At 39.9% G+C, this 18,410-nt stretch overlaps 1 protein-coding gene across 1 annotated transcript in view; it reads left to right on the forward strand.

Moving 5' to 3' along the window:
- The window catches only part of Cep128 (centrosomal protein 128), a 358,487-nt gene that overhangs the window by 116,810 nt on the left and 223,267 nt on the right, over positions 1-18,410 (forward strand). The window contains exons 15-16 of the mRNA XM_041658366.1: positions 3,328-3,978; positions 15,450-15,614. Coding sequence (XP_041514300.1) covers positions 3,328-3,978; positions 15,450-15,614 — 816 coding nt within the window. The remainder of the gene's footprint in view (positions 1-3,327; positions 3,979-15,449; positions 15,615-18,410) is intronic.

Consider the following 18,410-nt stretch of genomic DNA (forward strand, 5'->3'; position numbering starts at 1 on the left):
GCCACTTAAAAGGGTGTTAAATGACTAAGGGCTTCTTTTCTCTTTAGCCCCCCCCCCCATTTCTTCTATTCTTCTTATGTACATTTATGGAATCTTGGTCACATGACCAAAACTATTTTACTTGCTAAAGGACATGTAATTTTAACCCCAAATCATATAATCATAGAAAAATGGCATCAAAAGCAGATAAGATCAGGTCATTTTCTTCCCTTCAAGGGGAGGGCATAAGCAAGGGCCTGTTGAGATATGTACAGCGGGCTGCTTCCCACCACCTGGCTAGCTTTACCCGAAATAATTACACGGAAACTGTATTTTTTTAAACACTGCTTGGCCCATTAGTTTCAGCCTCTTATTGGCTAGCTCTTACATATTGATCTAACCCATTTTTAATATTCTGTGTAGCACCACGAGCTGGCTTACCAGGAAAGATCTTAACCTGTGTCTGTCTGGAGTGGGAGAATCATGGCGACTCTTGACTTGGCTTCTTTCTCCCAGCATTCTGTTTTGTTTACTCCGCCCATCTAAATTCTACCCTATCAGATGGCGAAGCAGTTTTCTTTATTAGTTAACCAATGAAAGCAACAGATTAGAAAGAAATCACTCCCACATCATTTCCCCTTTTTCTGTAAAAAACCAAAAAGAAGGCTTTTATTTTAACATAGTAAAATTACATATAGTAAAAAAATTACGTATAGCAAGCAAGAATTACAGTTACAATATTTATATCTATTTTATCTTTTATCATAACTAAGGAAAACTATAACTATCCATTCTTCAACTCCATCAAAGACTCCAGAAGGATATAATATTACCTAAGTAAATAAGAAATAAACGACAGAGACATCTCGCTGCCTGGACAGTCACCCAAAGTTTCTCTGTACTGTTGGGGCATCCATCTTTGGCCTTCAGGCCCATAGTATCCAGCAGACTCTTCCATGAAGCAGGAAATTTTAAAAACAGTTTAGTCATTTTTTGCTGTGTCCTGCAGAATGTCTCGTAGACTCTTTTATGAATCAGGAACCCTGAAAGACCATCTCACCTTTAGGCAAGTTTAGCAGTCCTCTCTCTGCGGGTTTTTTGTGTCCAGTTTATGTATCAGTCCAGGCAAGAGCAGTTTCTTGCCCAAATGGCTATCATCCTCTTTGATGCCCATCTTCCTCTCAAAGTAGATTGGTGCTGCGAGGAGCAGACGTGTCTCACTGTCATGAACAGTCCTAAGTTATTAAAACATTTAAACTCATATTTTGTAGTCTTTGAAAGATATGAAGAATGCCTATCCATCTGAATTATATCTCTATATATCTAGAAAATCTAACTAACATGACTACAAACTTGACTATTATTGATCATTATCGATTAACAACCTATATTTTTTAATTATACATTACATTTTTAAATGAACTACACAATCACAATACCTCAATTAAGAGCAGAAACACATATACATATAACAAAATTGACCTTAAAATCCATACCAATGCAAATTATTTATACCTATATCATATCCCCCTTTAAATGTAAAAGAACATTTATAAACAATATTTGGGAACATGGGCGTAGTTTTTTCTCTCCAAACTGCTTCCTGTTGAATGGGGGCGTCGTTAATTAGGTCTTTCATGGTATAACATGTGTGCCAGGGTCATCTCAGTTGGCAGTTGAGTGAAGTAATTTTTTGAGGGTGTTCACAGCAACCTTTCAGGAGGGCGTGGTCTATCATACCATATTGGGATAGAAGAAATCCACAGGGTCTCACCACGGTGCACCTGAGTAGCTCACATATGAACACACAGGGAGGCTGCAGGGCATCGCTCTTGTGATCTGGTTGTTAGTCCGGATAGTTTAGTTTCTCGTTTTCTAAGTGCTGTTGGAAATCATTGATTTTCAGATGCGCTTTGAAAAGTAAAGAGGAAGAATTAGGAATCCGAGTTTGATTGTAGTATGCGTGTTTCTGCTTTTCCTCCAGGTTTCCTATACTGTCATACGACTAGTGATCCCTGTGTTTCTTATTTTGTTCCTGCTGAGTTGGCAGAACTTTCAGCTTGCCTGTGTATGGAGCTTTTTGCTTGATCATGCTTGACTCTAAGTATCTTCATTTGCCACCTTTTCCATCTATGCATTTCTCCCCTGCCGAGAGATGTCATAACCTGCTTGAGATCTGAACTATTTAATAGTTTAAGGTGAGAAAGCGTATTGCTAAAGTGTTTCACTTTTCAAGCATGTGCTGCGGCCTATGAGGTGCAGTTCAGGAATGCACTGGCATTTTCTGTGTTCCTTTCCACAGGAGAATAACATTAAGCCCTCCCCAGCGAACCTCTTAGTAAAATAAAATGGTGATTGGTGTGAGGTCTTTGAAGAGTTGTCCCTTTTCTGCTCCTACCAAGGTTTTGGACAATATCATTCTTGTGCTTACCTGGCTAGAACATTCTTTTCTCTTTGTTATTCCACCCCCCCCCCCCCCATTATTTATCCCAAATCTCTCAAGGGGTTTAGCACCGATCTCCCTCCTGTTTCTTAAGAGTAATTTTTGTTGTCATTATCTTGAGCATTATCATATCAAGGAGGGCGTTTGAGAACCAGCAGCAAGCATAAGCATTGCTCACGGTCAGAGTGCGGTGGAAACAACTTGGCTCTACTGGCTGCTGTTGTTGTTTGAAATGAATGTGTTGATAATCAGACACCAGGATGGTTGGTTCTTGGCCTCTGTCACCCAGTTTACTCTTACCCTCGGGATGGATTTCTCTTGAGTACCTTTCCATAATTAAAGAGTTTATGTCCGTCTTTGTGGGATCTCCAGGTTTCTTGTTTGTTACTGTGCTTCTTTCTTCTCAGACATTGGCATTATTTGATTGGTTTATCACAAGTGACACACATCATGTGTCATAACCTTTATTATATGTTGTCTAGGTTCCTCATATTATCGTTTACCTCTTGTTTTTGTATAATACTGGAATATACATTATTGTTATTTTAAGCAATGTTTTAATGTTTCAGTATGTAGTAAAGTCACACCAGAGGTTTTTTTCCCCTTTGCTTGATTTTATCTTACATTTGACTAATTGTTGATCATTATAGATTAGTACATTTTGGTAACAGGTGTCTGAAATACATGTTCCTATTAATGTGGTAGTGTAATATGTGATTTTTACATAGTTATAAAGTGATTATATGCTTATTCCCATTTCCAGTCTAAAATTATTATTCATTAAAATAGCAAAATATGATTTAATGATTTTTTTTCCTTATGGATTAAGTTTTATTTTGTTACTTGGAAGATGCATAGTAAATTTTGTAGTAACATTTCTTTGGTTTGGTTTTATAACCCACTAGATTCTAAAGGAGAAAGATGATTTGAAAAACCAGCTTTATCCAGCCTTACAGCAGATAGAAAGTCTCAGGAAGGAGCTCAATGATGTCTTGACCAAACGTGCCCAGCAGGAAGAGGAGCTTCACTGTAAGGAGAAGAAACTCAGTGATGTTGAGTCTCACCAAGCTGAACTCGAGCTGGAGGTCAAGAACTCCCTAGACACCATCCATCGACTGGAGAGTGACCTGAAAAGACAGAGTAAGATGCAAAGCCAGCTCAAGGCTGAGAAAACTCACCTGGAGGAGGAAATCGCAGAGCTCAAGAGGAGCCAGGCCCAGGACAAAGCCAAGCTTCTTGAGATGCAAGAGGCCATCAAGGACTTGAGCGCCATCCGAGCAGATCTGGCTAATAAATTGGCCGAAGAAGAGAGAGCCAAGAAAGCTGTGCTCAAGAATCTTTCTGAACTGACGGCCCAGGCAAAGTCTAAAGAGGAAGAAACGGCTACCATTATCACACAGTTAAAGTTAGAACGAGATGTTCACCAGAGGGAGCTGGAAGATCTCACGTCATCACTGCACAGTGTGAAAACGAAGCATGAACAGAATATCCAGGAGCTGATGAAGCACTTTAGGAAAGAAAAGAGCGAAGCAGAGAATCATATCAGGACACTGAAGGTACCTCTGCTCAATTATCTTGATGATACTGACAGGATTTTTTTCTGGTGGCTCATGAAGTTAATAAAGCATAAACTTTTAGAGATCATTCTGTATTCCCAAGCATAGCAGGGAAGATAAAACCAACAGTAAAGAGGTTTATTCATTCCTATTCGGCCAGGTTGAAATAAATTATAGCAGCTCCTGGGAGCATCTATTTCAGAGCATAGGAGCCCTTTAAAGAGAACATTTAGCTATTTTGGGAGTTCAGGAAAGGTAGAGGTGATTGTAAGTCCTGCACCTGAAACGTGCCCTCGTTCAACATTTATGACCTTCTAAAATACGAACGGCAAAGACTTGTCAAGGCCACAGAAGCTATAGCCACAGTCCTTATTTGTATGGTAACTAAAGCTATACAGCCTATTTGTTGTGGGAACCCAAGGCCTCTGTGATTTACTCTTTCCTTTTTAAATCAATCTGCTTAGGTAAATCCCTAATTGAGATTCTTTCATTTGTGGAAATGCTCTTAAAATCTAATGGCGTTGGCATTGTTACCATGTGGGGCAGTTATTAATCAAGTGGTTGTCAGCTGCATTAAATTTATCCATCTCCCTGCTTTGCTTTTTCTCTATTGTACATAAATGGTATGGGTTCCATATTACATATTTATGTTTTTAATTTCCCTTTGTCAGAGTGAAACTCACAAAAGGTTGGATTTGTTTCAACTGTATGATCAGAGCCTCAGATCGTTTCTGATACCTTGCTCATATTTGTTTAATAAGTGAATAAATAGATAAATTGTTAAAGTTTAGCAATAATTTTTCTTCAGAAGTTCTTGCAATGCAGCTACTACTGTAGAAGAACTTAAGATTAAGAGAACATGATAAAGAAGTAATTGATACCTGCGGAACACTGTCTCATAGGTTCTTTCCCAGTTTTGTTTAGCCTTCTGGCAGTAGCCGTCTGAGGACCACTAGCTGATGTGGCAGATCAGAATGAAGGGTAGACAAATAGGTAAGGTTTCACTAGTAGTCCTTGTCACCACAATTTTAAGATGCACTAAGAAAAAAAATACTGTATCTTACATGTGGAATTGTGATATGCTGTCACAATGTCATATAAGCTAACATCCCAAATGGAAGATGGGAAAATCTAAAAGACATGTATTTTAATATTTATTAAATAAGGTGTAATAGCGCTTTAGAATGATGAGGACATGAATCAAACTAGAATTAGGGTTATGGAGAAGAGCTCATATTACATGCTGATTGATTGGCCACTACAGTAATACTGGTAGAAAATCTTTTTGAGCACTTTGTGTCAGTTCCTGCTGTAAGGACTAGTAGTTGAATACACCATTCCTGACAGTAGTGTACATCACTTTCTTACAAGGAAATTGAGACAGAAGCGTTAAGTAATAACATGCCTGCAGAATGGTAGAGACATGATTTGAGTCTATGTAGTCAACTGCTTGAGTTGTCACTTGACTGTTCTGGGAAAGATTTAGGACAGAAACCAACCAGGTAGTAGGTTTGGTGAGTAGGTAAATTATGGCACTTTTTGTGAACTTAGACTATGCAGACAGCACAGAAAATCTGGAGAGAATAATGGCAACTCTAGTTTCTGACTTTGTTGAGTTAAGTGGGAGAATCTTAGGCTTAATTATGAAAGTCTAGGTATATGCACTTGAGTGCATATAGTGTCAGGAGATGAGGGGAAATTGAAATGTAGGGTGAAATTATGTAGAAACCAAGGACTCATGGATGTTAACTTCTCTCACAAGGTTTGGGCCATTGTACAAAGAGAAAGAGGAGAACAAATATCTAGAATGCCAACAATTAAAGAAATAACTGAGAAAGAGATTCTAGAAAATATGAGTAAAAGACTAAACAGGAGACAGGAGGAGAATCAGGAGAGAATGATGTCTTGGAATCCCAGCAGGATATTTCAAGAAAAGTATGACCAGTGGGCTGGAGAGATGGCTCAGCAAGTGAAAACACTGGCTGCTCTTCCAGAGGACCTGGGTTTAGTTCCCAGCACCACACTGTGGCTCACAATTGTCTAAAAGTCTAGTTTAAAGGGACCCAGTGTCCTCTTTTAGTTTCCATGGGCTCCAGTCATGTCTATGGTACACAAACCTACATTCAGACAAAACACCCCTACACATAAATAAATAAACATAAAATATTTAGTGTTCATGTGATAAGCTAGAAGAAGTAAAAATGTGCTCATTCTATTTTACAACAAAAGCCCACAAAGAAATGTGAGGGTCCCGGATCTAAGACACGATGTTCCGCGTTCAGCAGTAGACAAAGCCTCTTCCTCTGCAGGCGTTAGAAGACAAGGATGAGGATGTCTGGATGGTCTGGAGGTTGGTATGGGAGAAGAAGAGTTGAGCACTAATAGGCAGACACTTGCTGGGAAGACTGGTGTTGACCAGTGTGGGGACTTGTAAGTACTGCCGGCAGCTAGAGTAGAAGAAGAAGCATTTCTGGTCAAGAGATAGAGAGGGGCTGGAGCTAAAGGTCCATTTTTAGAGGTTTTGTTTTTGTTTTTGTTTGTTTTTATTCAGTCAGAAATTCTTTGAGAGCAGAATTTTAGAGTTAAGGTCCAAATGGTCATCCAGTGGGTTTTCCTTGTGAATGTGGGTGAAATAGAATAAGTAATTCTGAAGTTAGCTTTTTGAGTGGCCATTTGGACGATTATGATACTATTATGAAGGGATTAATTCATCATATGTCAAAAACCTCTATGAAGAGGATGACTGAACCATGAGCTGTTGTCAACAAGGACAAGGTGTGGAGGAGTAGTGTAAGCCTCACAGGGAGGCTGGTCTTTGCGTGATGCTGACCACAAAATGCCTTGTCAGCTCTACAGGGCAGTGCCTTGGCCAAGGACCTTGTAGTTATGATTGTCACTGAAGCTGAGCGTCCTTTCGTTTGATCACTTTTGCTTACCACTCTTAATTTGGCTGTGTGATAAGCTTCATGTTCATGACTGGGAACTGGTAATAATTTTTCAGTTAAAAGGGTTTTGTTCTCTACAAGAACAAAATCCTTCAAGGAATGCCAGGAAAACACATACAAATAATTGGAGGACATGAATAAATCCCTTCAAGAAAGCTAAGAAAGCCAAGAAAAAACCAAACAGCTGAATAAAATGAATAAAACTGTCGTAGATCTGAAAATGGAAATAGAAGCAATAATGAAAACACAAATTGAGGAAACCTTGGAGATGGAAAATCTACGTAAGCAAACAAGAACTATAGATGCAAGCACCATCAACAGAATGCAAGAGATGGAAGAGAGAACTTTAGGCATAGGAGATACCATAGAAGAAAGTCATCTATCAAAGTGTTAAATCTAAAAAATTCCTGATGCAAATCATCCAGGAAATCTGGAACACTGAAAAAAACCCCCTAAGAACAATAAGAATAAATGATGGAGAAGAATCCCTGCTAATAGGCCCAGTAAATATTTTTAATAAAATCAGAGAAGAAAATTTTCTTAACCTAAAGAAGGACATGTGTATAAAGGTATAAGAAATTTATAGAACACCAAATAGATTGGATCAGAATAGAAGCAAAGAGGAGTCAAGGAAACAGAGTTGGTTCTTTGAGAAAATTAACTAAATCCAAATTAGCTAAAAGACAGAAAAAGAATATCCAAATTAACAAAATAGGAAACAAAAAGGGGGACACAAAAGACATTAGGTCATAATTAAAAATCCTGTACTCCACAAAATTGGAAATCTAAAAGAAACTGACAATTTTCTTGATAGATATCACTTACAAAAGCTAAATTAAGATCAGAGAAACTATTTATATAGACCTATAACTCCTAAGGTAATAGAAGCAGTCATTAAAAGTCTCCCAATCAAAAATGGTCCAGGGTCAGACAGTTTTAGCACAGAATTCTACCAGACTTTCAAAAAAGAGCTAACATTAATACTCTTCAATTATTTCCCAAAATAGAAATAGAAGCAATGTTACCAAATTAATTTTATGAAGCTGCAGTCACCCTGATACCCAAACTACAGATACAAACCAATTTCCCTCATGAACATAGATGAAAAAAAAAATACAATAAAATACTTGTAAAGCAAATCCAAGAATACATCCAGAAATCATTCTCCGTGGTCAAGTAGGCTGCATCCCAGAGATGCAGGGATGGTTCAATATACGAGAGTAAGTCTATGTAATCCACCATATAAAGAAACTGAAAGAAAAGACACATGATCATCTCATTAGATGGTGAAAAGCCATTGACAAAATCTAACACTGCTTCATGATGAAAATCTTAGAGCGACTAGGGCCACAAAGGGCTTACCTAAACTTAATAAAGGCAATATACCCCAAACTGATAGTCAGCATCAAATTAAATGTAGAGAAAGTCAAAGCAACTCCACTAAAATCAGGAGCAAGACAAGGCTGTCCACTTTCTCCTTATCTATTCAATATGAACCAGAATTGAAGTTCTAGTGAAAGCAATAAGATAACTGAAAGAGATCAGGGGATGCAAATTGGAAAGAGAGATCAGGGGATGCAAATTAGAAAGAAAGAGATCAGGGGATGCAAATTGGAAACAAAGAGATCAGGGGATGCAAATTGGAAACAAAGAGATCAGGGGATGCAAATTGGAAACAAAGAGATCAGGGGATGCAAATTGGTAAGAAAGAGATCAGGGGATGCAAATTGGAAAGAGAGATCAGGGGATGCAAATTAGAAAGAAAGAGATCAGGGGATGCAAATTGGAAACAGAGATCAGGGGATGCAAATTGGAAAGAAAGAGATCAGGGGATGCAAATTAGAAAGAAAGAGATCAGGGGATGCAAATTGGAAAGAAAGAGATCAGGGGATGCAAATTGGAAAGAAAGAGATCAGGGGATGCAAATTGGAAAGAAAGAGATCAGGGGATGCAAATTGGAAAGAAAGAGATCAGGGGATGCAAATTGGAAAGAAAGAGATCAGGGGATGCAAATTGGAAAGAGAGATCAGGGGATGCAAATTGGAAACAAAGAGATCAGGGGATGCAAATTGGAAAGAAAGAGATCAGGGGATGCAAATTGGAAAGAAAGAGATCAGGGGATGCAAATTGGAAAGAGAGATCAGGGGATGCAAATTAGAAAGAAAGAGATCAGGGGATGCAAATTGGAAAGAAAGAGATCAGGGGATGCAAATTGGAAAGAAAGAGATCAGGGGATGCAAATTGGAAAGAAAGAGATCAGGGGATGCAAATTGGAAACAAAGAGATCAGGGGATGCAAATTGGAAAGAAAGAGATCAGGGGATGCAAATTGGAAACAAAGAGATCAGGGGATGCAAATTGGAAAGAAAGAGATCAGGGGATGCAAATTGGAAAGAAAGAGATCAGGGGATGCAAATTGGAAAGAGAGATAAGGGGATGCAAATTAGAAAGAAGTTGAGGTATCATTAATTGCAGAGGATATGATAGTATACATAAGTTACCCCAAAAATTCTACCAGGGAACTCCTATAACTGATTAAAAAAAAACACTCTTTTAGTGAAGTTGCTAGATACAAGATTAACTCCATGCCAAAAAGTAGCCCTTTTATACACAATTGACAAACTGACCGAGAAAGAAATCAGGCAAACAACACCATTCACCATAGCCACAAATAATATAAAATACCTTGGGTTAACTTTAACCAAACAAGTGAAAGACTGGTATGACAAAAGTTGAAGTATTTAAAGCAAGAAATTGAAGAAGACATTAGAAGATGGAAAGTTCTCCCATGCTCACTAATTGGTCGGATTAACATAGTAAAAAATGCCCTTTCTACTAAAAGCAATTCAATGAAATTCCCATCAAAATTTAAACATATTTCTTTACAGACCTTAAAAGGACAATACTCCCCAACCCTACATCTGACGGAGGGCTAGTATTCCAAATATAAAAAGAACTCAAGAAATTAGTCATAAAAAAAACCCAAAGTAATACAATTAAACATTGGAGTACAGATCTAAAAAGAGAATTATCAATCAAGGAATCTCAAATAGCTGAGAGACACTTAAATGTTTAGCAGCCATTAGGCAAATGCAAAATCAAAAAATTCTTTGAGATTCCATTTTACATCTGCCAGAATGGCTAAGATCAATAACACAAGTGACAGCTCATGCTGGGGAGGATGTGGAGCAAGGGGAACACTTACCCATTACTGATGGGAGTGAAAACTAGTACAGTCACTATGGAAATCAGTATGGAGGTTCCTTAGAAGATTGGAAATTGATCCACCTCAAGACCTGTTGGGAATATACCCAAAGGATGCTCTATCCTACCTCAAGAACACTTGCTCAACCATGTTCATTGTCATTTTATTCATAATAGCTTGAAACTGGAAACAACATAGATGTCTTTCATATGAAGAATGGATAAGGAAAATATGCATTTATACAATGTGGTAATACTCAGATGCTGAAAACGGCATCATGAAATTTGCAGGCAAATGGATGGAACTAGAAAAGATCTTTCTGAATGAGGTAACTCAGACCCAGAAAGACAAACATGGTTTGTACTCCCTCATAACTGGACATTAGCCATTAAGGACCATCATGTTATAATCCACAGACCCAGAGAGGCTAAGTAACAGGGAGGATTCAAAGAGGCATGCGTGGATCTCCCTGAGAAAGGGAAAAAGAATATAGGTTTTGTGGGTGGCCTGGGGTGGGTGGGGATGTGAACAGGATACTTCCAGTGGGGGGTGGGGTGGGAGAAATGGAGGAAAAGAGTCCTTGGAGAGAGAACTAGAATTAGGGAGTGATGCAGAATTCTAGTATAGTGGTAACTCCCTGGAATCTATCAGAGTGACCCTAGAGAAGCCTACTCGTAATGCACAATGTGGAGCCTGGACTGGCCATCTTCTAGAACCAGGCAAGGCTCTTAGCAGTGGGACTGGTACATCAACCCAGCCACAAAACGTTAGAGCTACATTCTGTCTTGCCTGAAAGATGTGTTGGGACAATGGTGGTGCATAACTTGTGGGAGAGGCCAACCCATGATTGATCCAACTTGTGGCACTTGCCATGAGAGGGAACCCATGCCTGACATTACCTGGATGGCCAGGAATCAGAAACAGAGCATCTTAGAGACCTAGGATAGAAGCAGAAAGAACTGGCAAAAAAAAAAAAAAAAAAAAAAAAAGAGTCGGTGAAATGATTCCTAATGATGTTCTGCTGTACTCATAGATCGGTGACTAGTCCAGTTGTCAGCAGAGGGTCTTCATCTAGCAAGGGATGGGAGGAGATACAGAGACCCACAGCCAAACACTAGGTGGAGCTAGGGGAACCCGAAAAAGTAGGACTGGGATCAAGAACACCAGAAAAACCAGGCCCACTGATTCCAACTAAGCAGGACTCATAGGGGTACATAGAAACTGAAGCAACAAACAGATCATGAATGGGTCTGAGCCAGGGCCTTTGTATATGCCTTATGATTGTGTGGATTATTGTTCTTGTGGGACTCCTAACAGTGTGAGTGGGAATATCTCTGACTCTTGCCTTCTCCTGGGCCTCTTTTCTTTCTGCTGGGTTGACAAATCCAGCCCTGATATGACAGTTGTGTCCAGTTTTATTATAACACGTTATGCCATGTTTGGTTGACAATCTGTGAAGTCTCCTTTCCTCTTTCTCCTCCTCCTTTTTCTTGAAGGGAAACAGAGGAGGAGTTGATCTGGGGGCAGGATCTAGGAGACTGTAGGGAGGGGAAACTGCCATTGGTATGCAGTGTATGAAAGAAGAATAGAACTTAAGAAAAAAAGATCACCATTTATACATTTAGATATTCTGGCTTGAGTTAGGATAAAGCTAGAAGTATAATCTCCTTGACAGTAGATGAATATCCGAATATCTCGTGGTATTGACAAAAAAGGCACAGAATGTAATTCTGAAAACCTACACACACCTCCCAGTGACTTCTCTGCTTTCACTTTCTACTCCTAACTTTCCCCCTTCTTCCTTCAGACACCACATACTTTCTTTTCTGAAAATAGGTATTTGAGTTTGATTTCCTGCTTAATAAACCGTTTGTTGACTCTTTGCCATCTTTAGCCCAGCTTGCCCTCATTTGCCTCACCTTCCTTTCTTGTGCGTATTGTTCGCTTGTGTGTTCTCCACGTGCCTCACTGATGGGCTTTCCATTGCCGTCTCTTCTCACTGATGGGCTTTCCATTGCCGTCTCTTCTCACTGATGGGCTTTCCATTGCCGTCTCTTTGCAGTGGCGTTCTCCCACCTACAGCAAGAGTTTTGCTCATTCGGAAAATCTGCTGCAATGGCCTGACTCTCATTTGAGGCCGGGGTTCCATCCTCCAATATTCCTGTAGCACAATACAGTTAGGCAGCCTTGGATGTTTGTTAGTCTCATGGCAGATAGTCATCACATCACAGGCATCTTTCTGTCTCCCGGTGGGGCCTAGCTTCAGCTTTCATACATAGAGAAATTTGTTCAGTGGATGTTGGATTAAAGTGCTTGAAAAGCTGCAAGTCATGGAACTTGTTCCTGCCATGCTCTGGGATCATTGTAGTTTGAATTTAAGTGTGGTACATGAAAAGATGAGTTCCTCGCTTTTTGTTTTGGAAGTAGTTTGGAGTTGTTACAGTGAGATGACCAAAAGCTTGTGTGAAAAATTCTATATTGTTCAATCACTCTGGATTTTCAGAATCCTTTTGACTTTTTTAAACATGTCAGATTCTGAGATCTGAGCAGGGTGTTGTGCTGTTGGAGAAGCTGAGACTGTGAGGGCCCAGCACTTGCCTACTTTAAGCCAAGTATTATCCTGGGGGAATGTCACCAATGTCACTCTACTTATTCTCTTTTTTATATTTAGTAAAACAAGTCGATAGCAAAGTTCCTCACAGACTGCACATCCTGAATGATACACGGGAGAATTTTGGGCTGTTTGTGCTGTAATATTAGGTTTTTGTGTCTTTCAACTTCACATAATTTACTACTTTTTGAGAGGCTAACCATGCTCAGCTACATGGCCTGTGGTTAGTCTCTGTACAGATCACCCCATCATATCTAGTCACCGTCCTCAGGGCTAGTCTTCAATTGAAAATATTTATGACATGCTCTAGATGGTGGTAACATTTTCAGAGCATGAGGTTGACTCCCCCTTCCATAAAGTTGTTCTCGAGAGCCTTCTACTAGAGACCAAAGCTGAAGGCTATACTTTTGCCCTTGTTGACTCTGTGATATTGGTAAAGCTATATCTCTCTTAATACTTTACCACCAAAATAGGAACAAGAATTGGCTATTGTGAGCACATGACTTTGCAGATCCTCAAATAAAAAGCAGATAAAAAAAAGAGCATCAAAGAAGTAAAATATTGGGGAAATTAAAGAACTGATATGTTGAGAAATAGACCCTGTGTAGAGGAAAAACCTCCAACAGAATTTGACAAGTTCAGTGGTGTAGATGTCTGAGTCTTCACAGATTTCAAATGAGATATGACTGGGCAGAGGTGTGGTGGGAGGGAGAAGAGCACAGATATTGAGGGCCTGAGAGCAGGCGCTAACATCGCCACTGACCTTCAGGAGAAGATTCCTATTCAACCCGAGCTGTTTATAGAACATAAAGTAAGTAAAAAGCAGTCTACTGAAACTTAAAATTGTAATTGAGCAATTTTCCTGATGAGAGACTTTATTTTGTAAATTTATTTTGGGACTGTGAATACAGGATTGCTCATAAAAAAATCAATTCCTTTGTTAATTCAAAATGGCATCAGGTCTTAGCTAAATTTTGTGGAGGAAATAAAATATAGATTTTGTTTAAAACTCTCAAAACTTCTTCCAGGAAGTTGTTTTCAATGATTGTATTCCTACGTGCCTAATTAGTCATGGGTATCAGACACAATAATGGAGGCAGGGCTGCCTTGTAGCTCAGGTAGAGCGCTTGCCTAGTGTGCATGTGTGTCCATGTGTGTACCAACCATGGAGGAAAAGAAAGCTCATACATTTTAGGTGTTAAAACATATATTTTAAAAGGATTATATGAAATTGCTTGTCAACTGTTAGTGACTGGTAGATGTGTCAAGTTCCTACTGACACTCTGGTTCAGGTGCTGTTAAAACCTTATGGCAGCATCCCTGTTGAGAATGTGGATGTGAGGACAAAATCTTGGGTTCAGGTTCTCTGCCTGCTTCTATTCACAGTGTGCCTGCATAAGTTACTAACAACTCAAGGCTCAAAGCAGGAGTGAATAGCGAGTAAAGCCTCTTCCTGCTCAGGATGTTGAGAAGATAAAGGGGTAAACAGTTGCTGACACTTGGAGTCATGTATGGTGATACCTCCTGCAAAATCTTTTTGTTCAGGATTGTTCTGCCTCGCCTTGGTCTTGGTGTTTCCGTATGAATTTTAAGATTGTGTGTGTGCTCGCGTGTGTATTGTGTGTGTGTGTGTGTGTGTGTGTGTGTGTGTGTGTGTGCACTTACTCACGTGCTACTCATATGACCCTAATACACATCTCTTAAAGTCTGAGTTTGATGACCACTCAGAGTGAGCCAAATAAAATTGACACCAATGAACATGTCAGACAGGATGGGAAAAACTCCAAACCCTCAACCCTTCACAGCGAGCTACAGGTAATAGAATAAAGCTGGGGGCGGGAGAGAGAGTCCTTCCCAGGGAAGAGCATACCAAGTACCTGTCCAGTGGCAAGCTGTCAGCCCTGAGAACACAGATTGAAGTAACATTATGTGACGTTATGTGAACTCAACAGGTTAGTTTTAGATTAGATTATACACACACACAGAAGCATGAAGCAACAATTAGTGAAAAAAAGGCCATGATTTGATGAAGAATGGGGAGTGCTATTATGGGAGGTTTGGAGAGAGGAAGTGCAATGGAGAACCTTAAATTATAATCTCTAAAATAAATGAATGGAGAAAAAAGTGTTGAGTTTGGTCATACCCTAATAAAGGTAGATATGAAGGGACTTTATTATACTGCTGGTGATGGACAGGTCATTCATATGGTTCTTCTGTGTCCCATGAGAGTCGTATCAATATTACATTGTGTGAGAAGTATGTGAGTCTTTCCTGATATCCAGGGAGGAGGAAGAAGAAAGGTAAGCCCTTTTGTAGATGAGGACGCTGACCAGTTGAGAGCATCATCTTGAAGTGTCCCTTTGGGGATCTTCTGTAGTAACGCCCTCCTCGATCATCAGTTAGCCTCCTCTTTATGCCACAATTCCCAGGAAGTACTTCTCGTTCATTGATGTCAAACTGACTTGTTTTCTCCGACTTTTGTATGGCTCATCTCTGTCATCCGCAGCACCTTACTGTGGTTCCTGTCACTTAGCAAGTGTTTGAGTTGTACCAAATCCACCCAGAGCACCCTTGCTTTGCGCTCGGTTTCTGTTTATGCAAAGAGCACTAAACTCTTGCAGTGCTTTCTCCGCTGCCACCGTGTGGACTGTGTGTGGTGTCACCCGACTGTCGCCAGTCAGCGTTCTCTTTTCTCTTTTTCTTTACCTCAGGCAGAAAGCCTGGAAGATAAGAACATGGCTCAAGCCCACCGTTGTCAGCTAGAGAAACTGAAATCCCAGTGTGAGAAGCTGACAGAGGAATTAGCCCAGAATGAAAACGAAAACAAAAAATTGAAGCTGAAGTACCAGTGTTTGAAGGACCAACTAGAGGAAAAGGTAAATGCGGAAAAAGAGGGATTCCCATTTGAAGGACAAATTTCTTAAAATATACTTTATTTATGCTACTTAACAAACAGTGTTTTATGTCTTTAGGAAAATTACATTGGTACCAGGAAAAAAAAGATAATTTATTAGAATGTTCTGATTTTTATTATTTCCACCGACCAGTCACACTCTGGTTTGTTTGTTTTAAATTTCTTTCTGGGCTTTCAGATAGGAATTTGCAGGGAAAGTTGAGGTTAGTTTGAAATTTGCAATTAAATATGTTTATATTTAGGGATTTCAATGTACTGTCTTGCCTGCCCACCTATATGATCTCCCTCTGTCCCCCACTTCCCTACTTCTCTTCTTCTTCCCCTCTCTCCTCTCCCCTCTTTCCTTCCCTTCCTTCCATCATTCTTTCCTTCATTCACTCCTTCCTTTCTCTGTTTCTTTCTCTCTCTTTTTCTCTTTTTCTTTTTCTCTCTTCCCTCCCTCCCTCCCTCCCTCCCTCCCTTCCTCTGCCCCAGCCTCCTGATTGCTGGGATTCTAGGTATGTGTGGTTACCAGCTGAGTTCTACTGTTATTACTGCTTTGTTTGGCTTCTCTCTACTGCTCTGCATACTTAATGTATCTGTGACCAGTGTGTTGCTACTGTGGATATGATGCTACATGTTCTACAGTTAAATTATGGTATGAAATGTTTTATATCTTCATATCTACATTTAAGACATATTGTCAAAGGACTAGACAGACAGCTCAGTGGTTAAGAGTATTTCTTGCTCTTCCAGAGGACCCTAGTTTGGTCCTCATCACCCACATCAGACTGCTCACAAACTGCCTGTAACTCCAGCCCCAGAAGACCCAACCCCTTCTGACCGGCACAGGCACTCACACATGTTACAGCTTACTGTTACAATGCATATACTTAGTAATAAAAATATTTATGGCATTTCATTTGTATTTTAATAAACCTTGCCTTAAGATCAGAAAAGTAAAACAGCCACACTGGCCAGCCTTACAGACCAGGAAGCAATAACACATACTTTTAATGCCAGTATCTACACTAGTTTGCCATAGAAACCAGGGGTAGAGGTGCACACCTTCTATCCCAGAACGAGAGAGGATTATAAGATGGGAGGAGACAGCTCTTAGTCTCATTCTGAGATTCCTGGAGGCAGGATTGCCATTTTTGAACTGCGGTTGAGGTAAGAGCCAGTGGCTGGCTGGTTTTCTTTTCTGACTTTCAGGTTGAACCCCAATTTCTCTGAGTTTGTATTAATCGTGCATCAAAAATATTAAAAATTACTAGAAATGTGGTCAGTTGAAAATGTAAAGTTCACTTTGCTCTACTTAATTTAAATGTGTCTTACCTGCTTCTGATGGTGATGTTCCAGGTGTATGTTGTCATTGATTTGAAGAGTTCATGTTTCAGTTGCATGGTCCCTAGGGCGGAAGGCAGATAGCTCCAGTTCCCCATTACAAACCTTTACCTCTCACTTGTTAGACCCGTGTACACATACACACAACCTCTCACTTGTTAGACCCGTATACACATACACACAACCTCTCACTTGTTAGACCCGTATACACATACACACAACCTCTCACTTGTTAGACCCGTATACACATACACACAACCTCTCACTTGTTAGACCCGTATACACATACACACAACCTCTCACTTGTTAGACCCGTATACACATACACACAACCTCTCACTTGTTAGACCCGTATACACATACACACAACCTCTCACTTGTTAGACCCGTATACACATACACACAACCTCTCACTTGTTAGACCCATATACACATACACACAACCTCTCACTTGTTAGACCCGTATACACATACACACAACCTCTCACTTGTTAGACCCATATACCCATACACACACTTTCCTTTTTTTTTCTTCATTGACAAATTTTTGGAGCTGGTGTGTTTCTGCTTTTGGAGTTTGGGGGTGGGGTGGGGTTTGAGACCAGGTTTTGATGCAGAACACATCAAATTGGGGGGGAACTCTAGTCAAATAATCCCAAGCTAACTCCAAATAGAGTATACTAAAATTTTTCTTTATTAAAAAAGGAAACTCACAGAAGAGGAATAGGGGTCCAACATCCAGGTGTAGAGCATGGGAAGAAGAGGGGTGAGTGGGTGGGATTGCGGCTTTTTGGCACCCCAAAGCCACACCTCAACCTGGTCCAGCCTCTCAAAAGCCATTGGCTGACGGAGGTTCCCCATCAGGGTTTGTCTGTAGTTTTTGGAGCCTGTCCTGAAACTAGCTCTTGTAGACCAGTCTGGCTTCAAACTCAAGAGATTCTCCTACCTCTGCCTCCTGAGTGCTGGGTTTAAAGGCGTGTGCTACCACTGCTGGACTTCAGATTTTTTTTGCTTAGTTTTTTGTTTAGTATTTGCATTATTAGGCACCCTGAGCCCTGAGAACAGGAACGAGGTCCAAACACAGGAGGTATTCATGATATGTGTGTATATATATATACAATCTGTGGAACCTAAAAGTAGTTTTGTGTTTAATTCGACTGTATTTTGGTTGCAAAATGTTTCATGAAGTCAGCTGTGTCATTTTTTCACTTGTGACATCTTGCTGTTCTCAAAAGGTATGAATTTTGGATTTTTTTTTCCAGATTTTGTACTTTTGGATTTTCAGTGTTCAATCTAGTCAAGTCATGATGGCGTGTTATAGTGCAGAGCAAAGACATCCTGGCACTTTGAAGTTAAGGACACATATGCAATAGATACATCTTCTGTGGTAGCAGAGACTCAGATGAACCAGATAGGTGAACCGTTTTATGTC

This window comes from Microtus oregoni, unplaced genomic scaffold (genome assembly GCF_018167655.1).
Source record: "Microtus oregoni isolate MIOR12 unplaced genomic scaffold, Mior012 000009F_ref0000495, whole genome shotgun sequence".
Lineage (NCBI taxonomy): Eukaryota > Metazoa > Chordata > Mammalia > Rodentia > Cricetidae > Microtus > Microtus oregoni.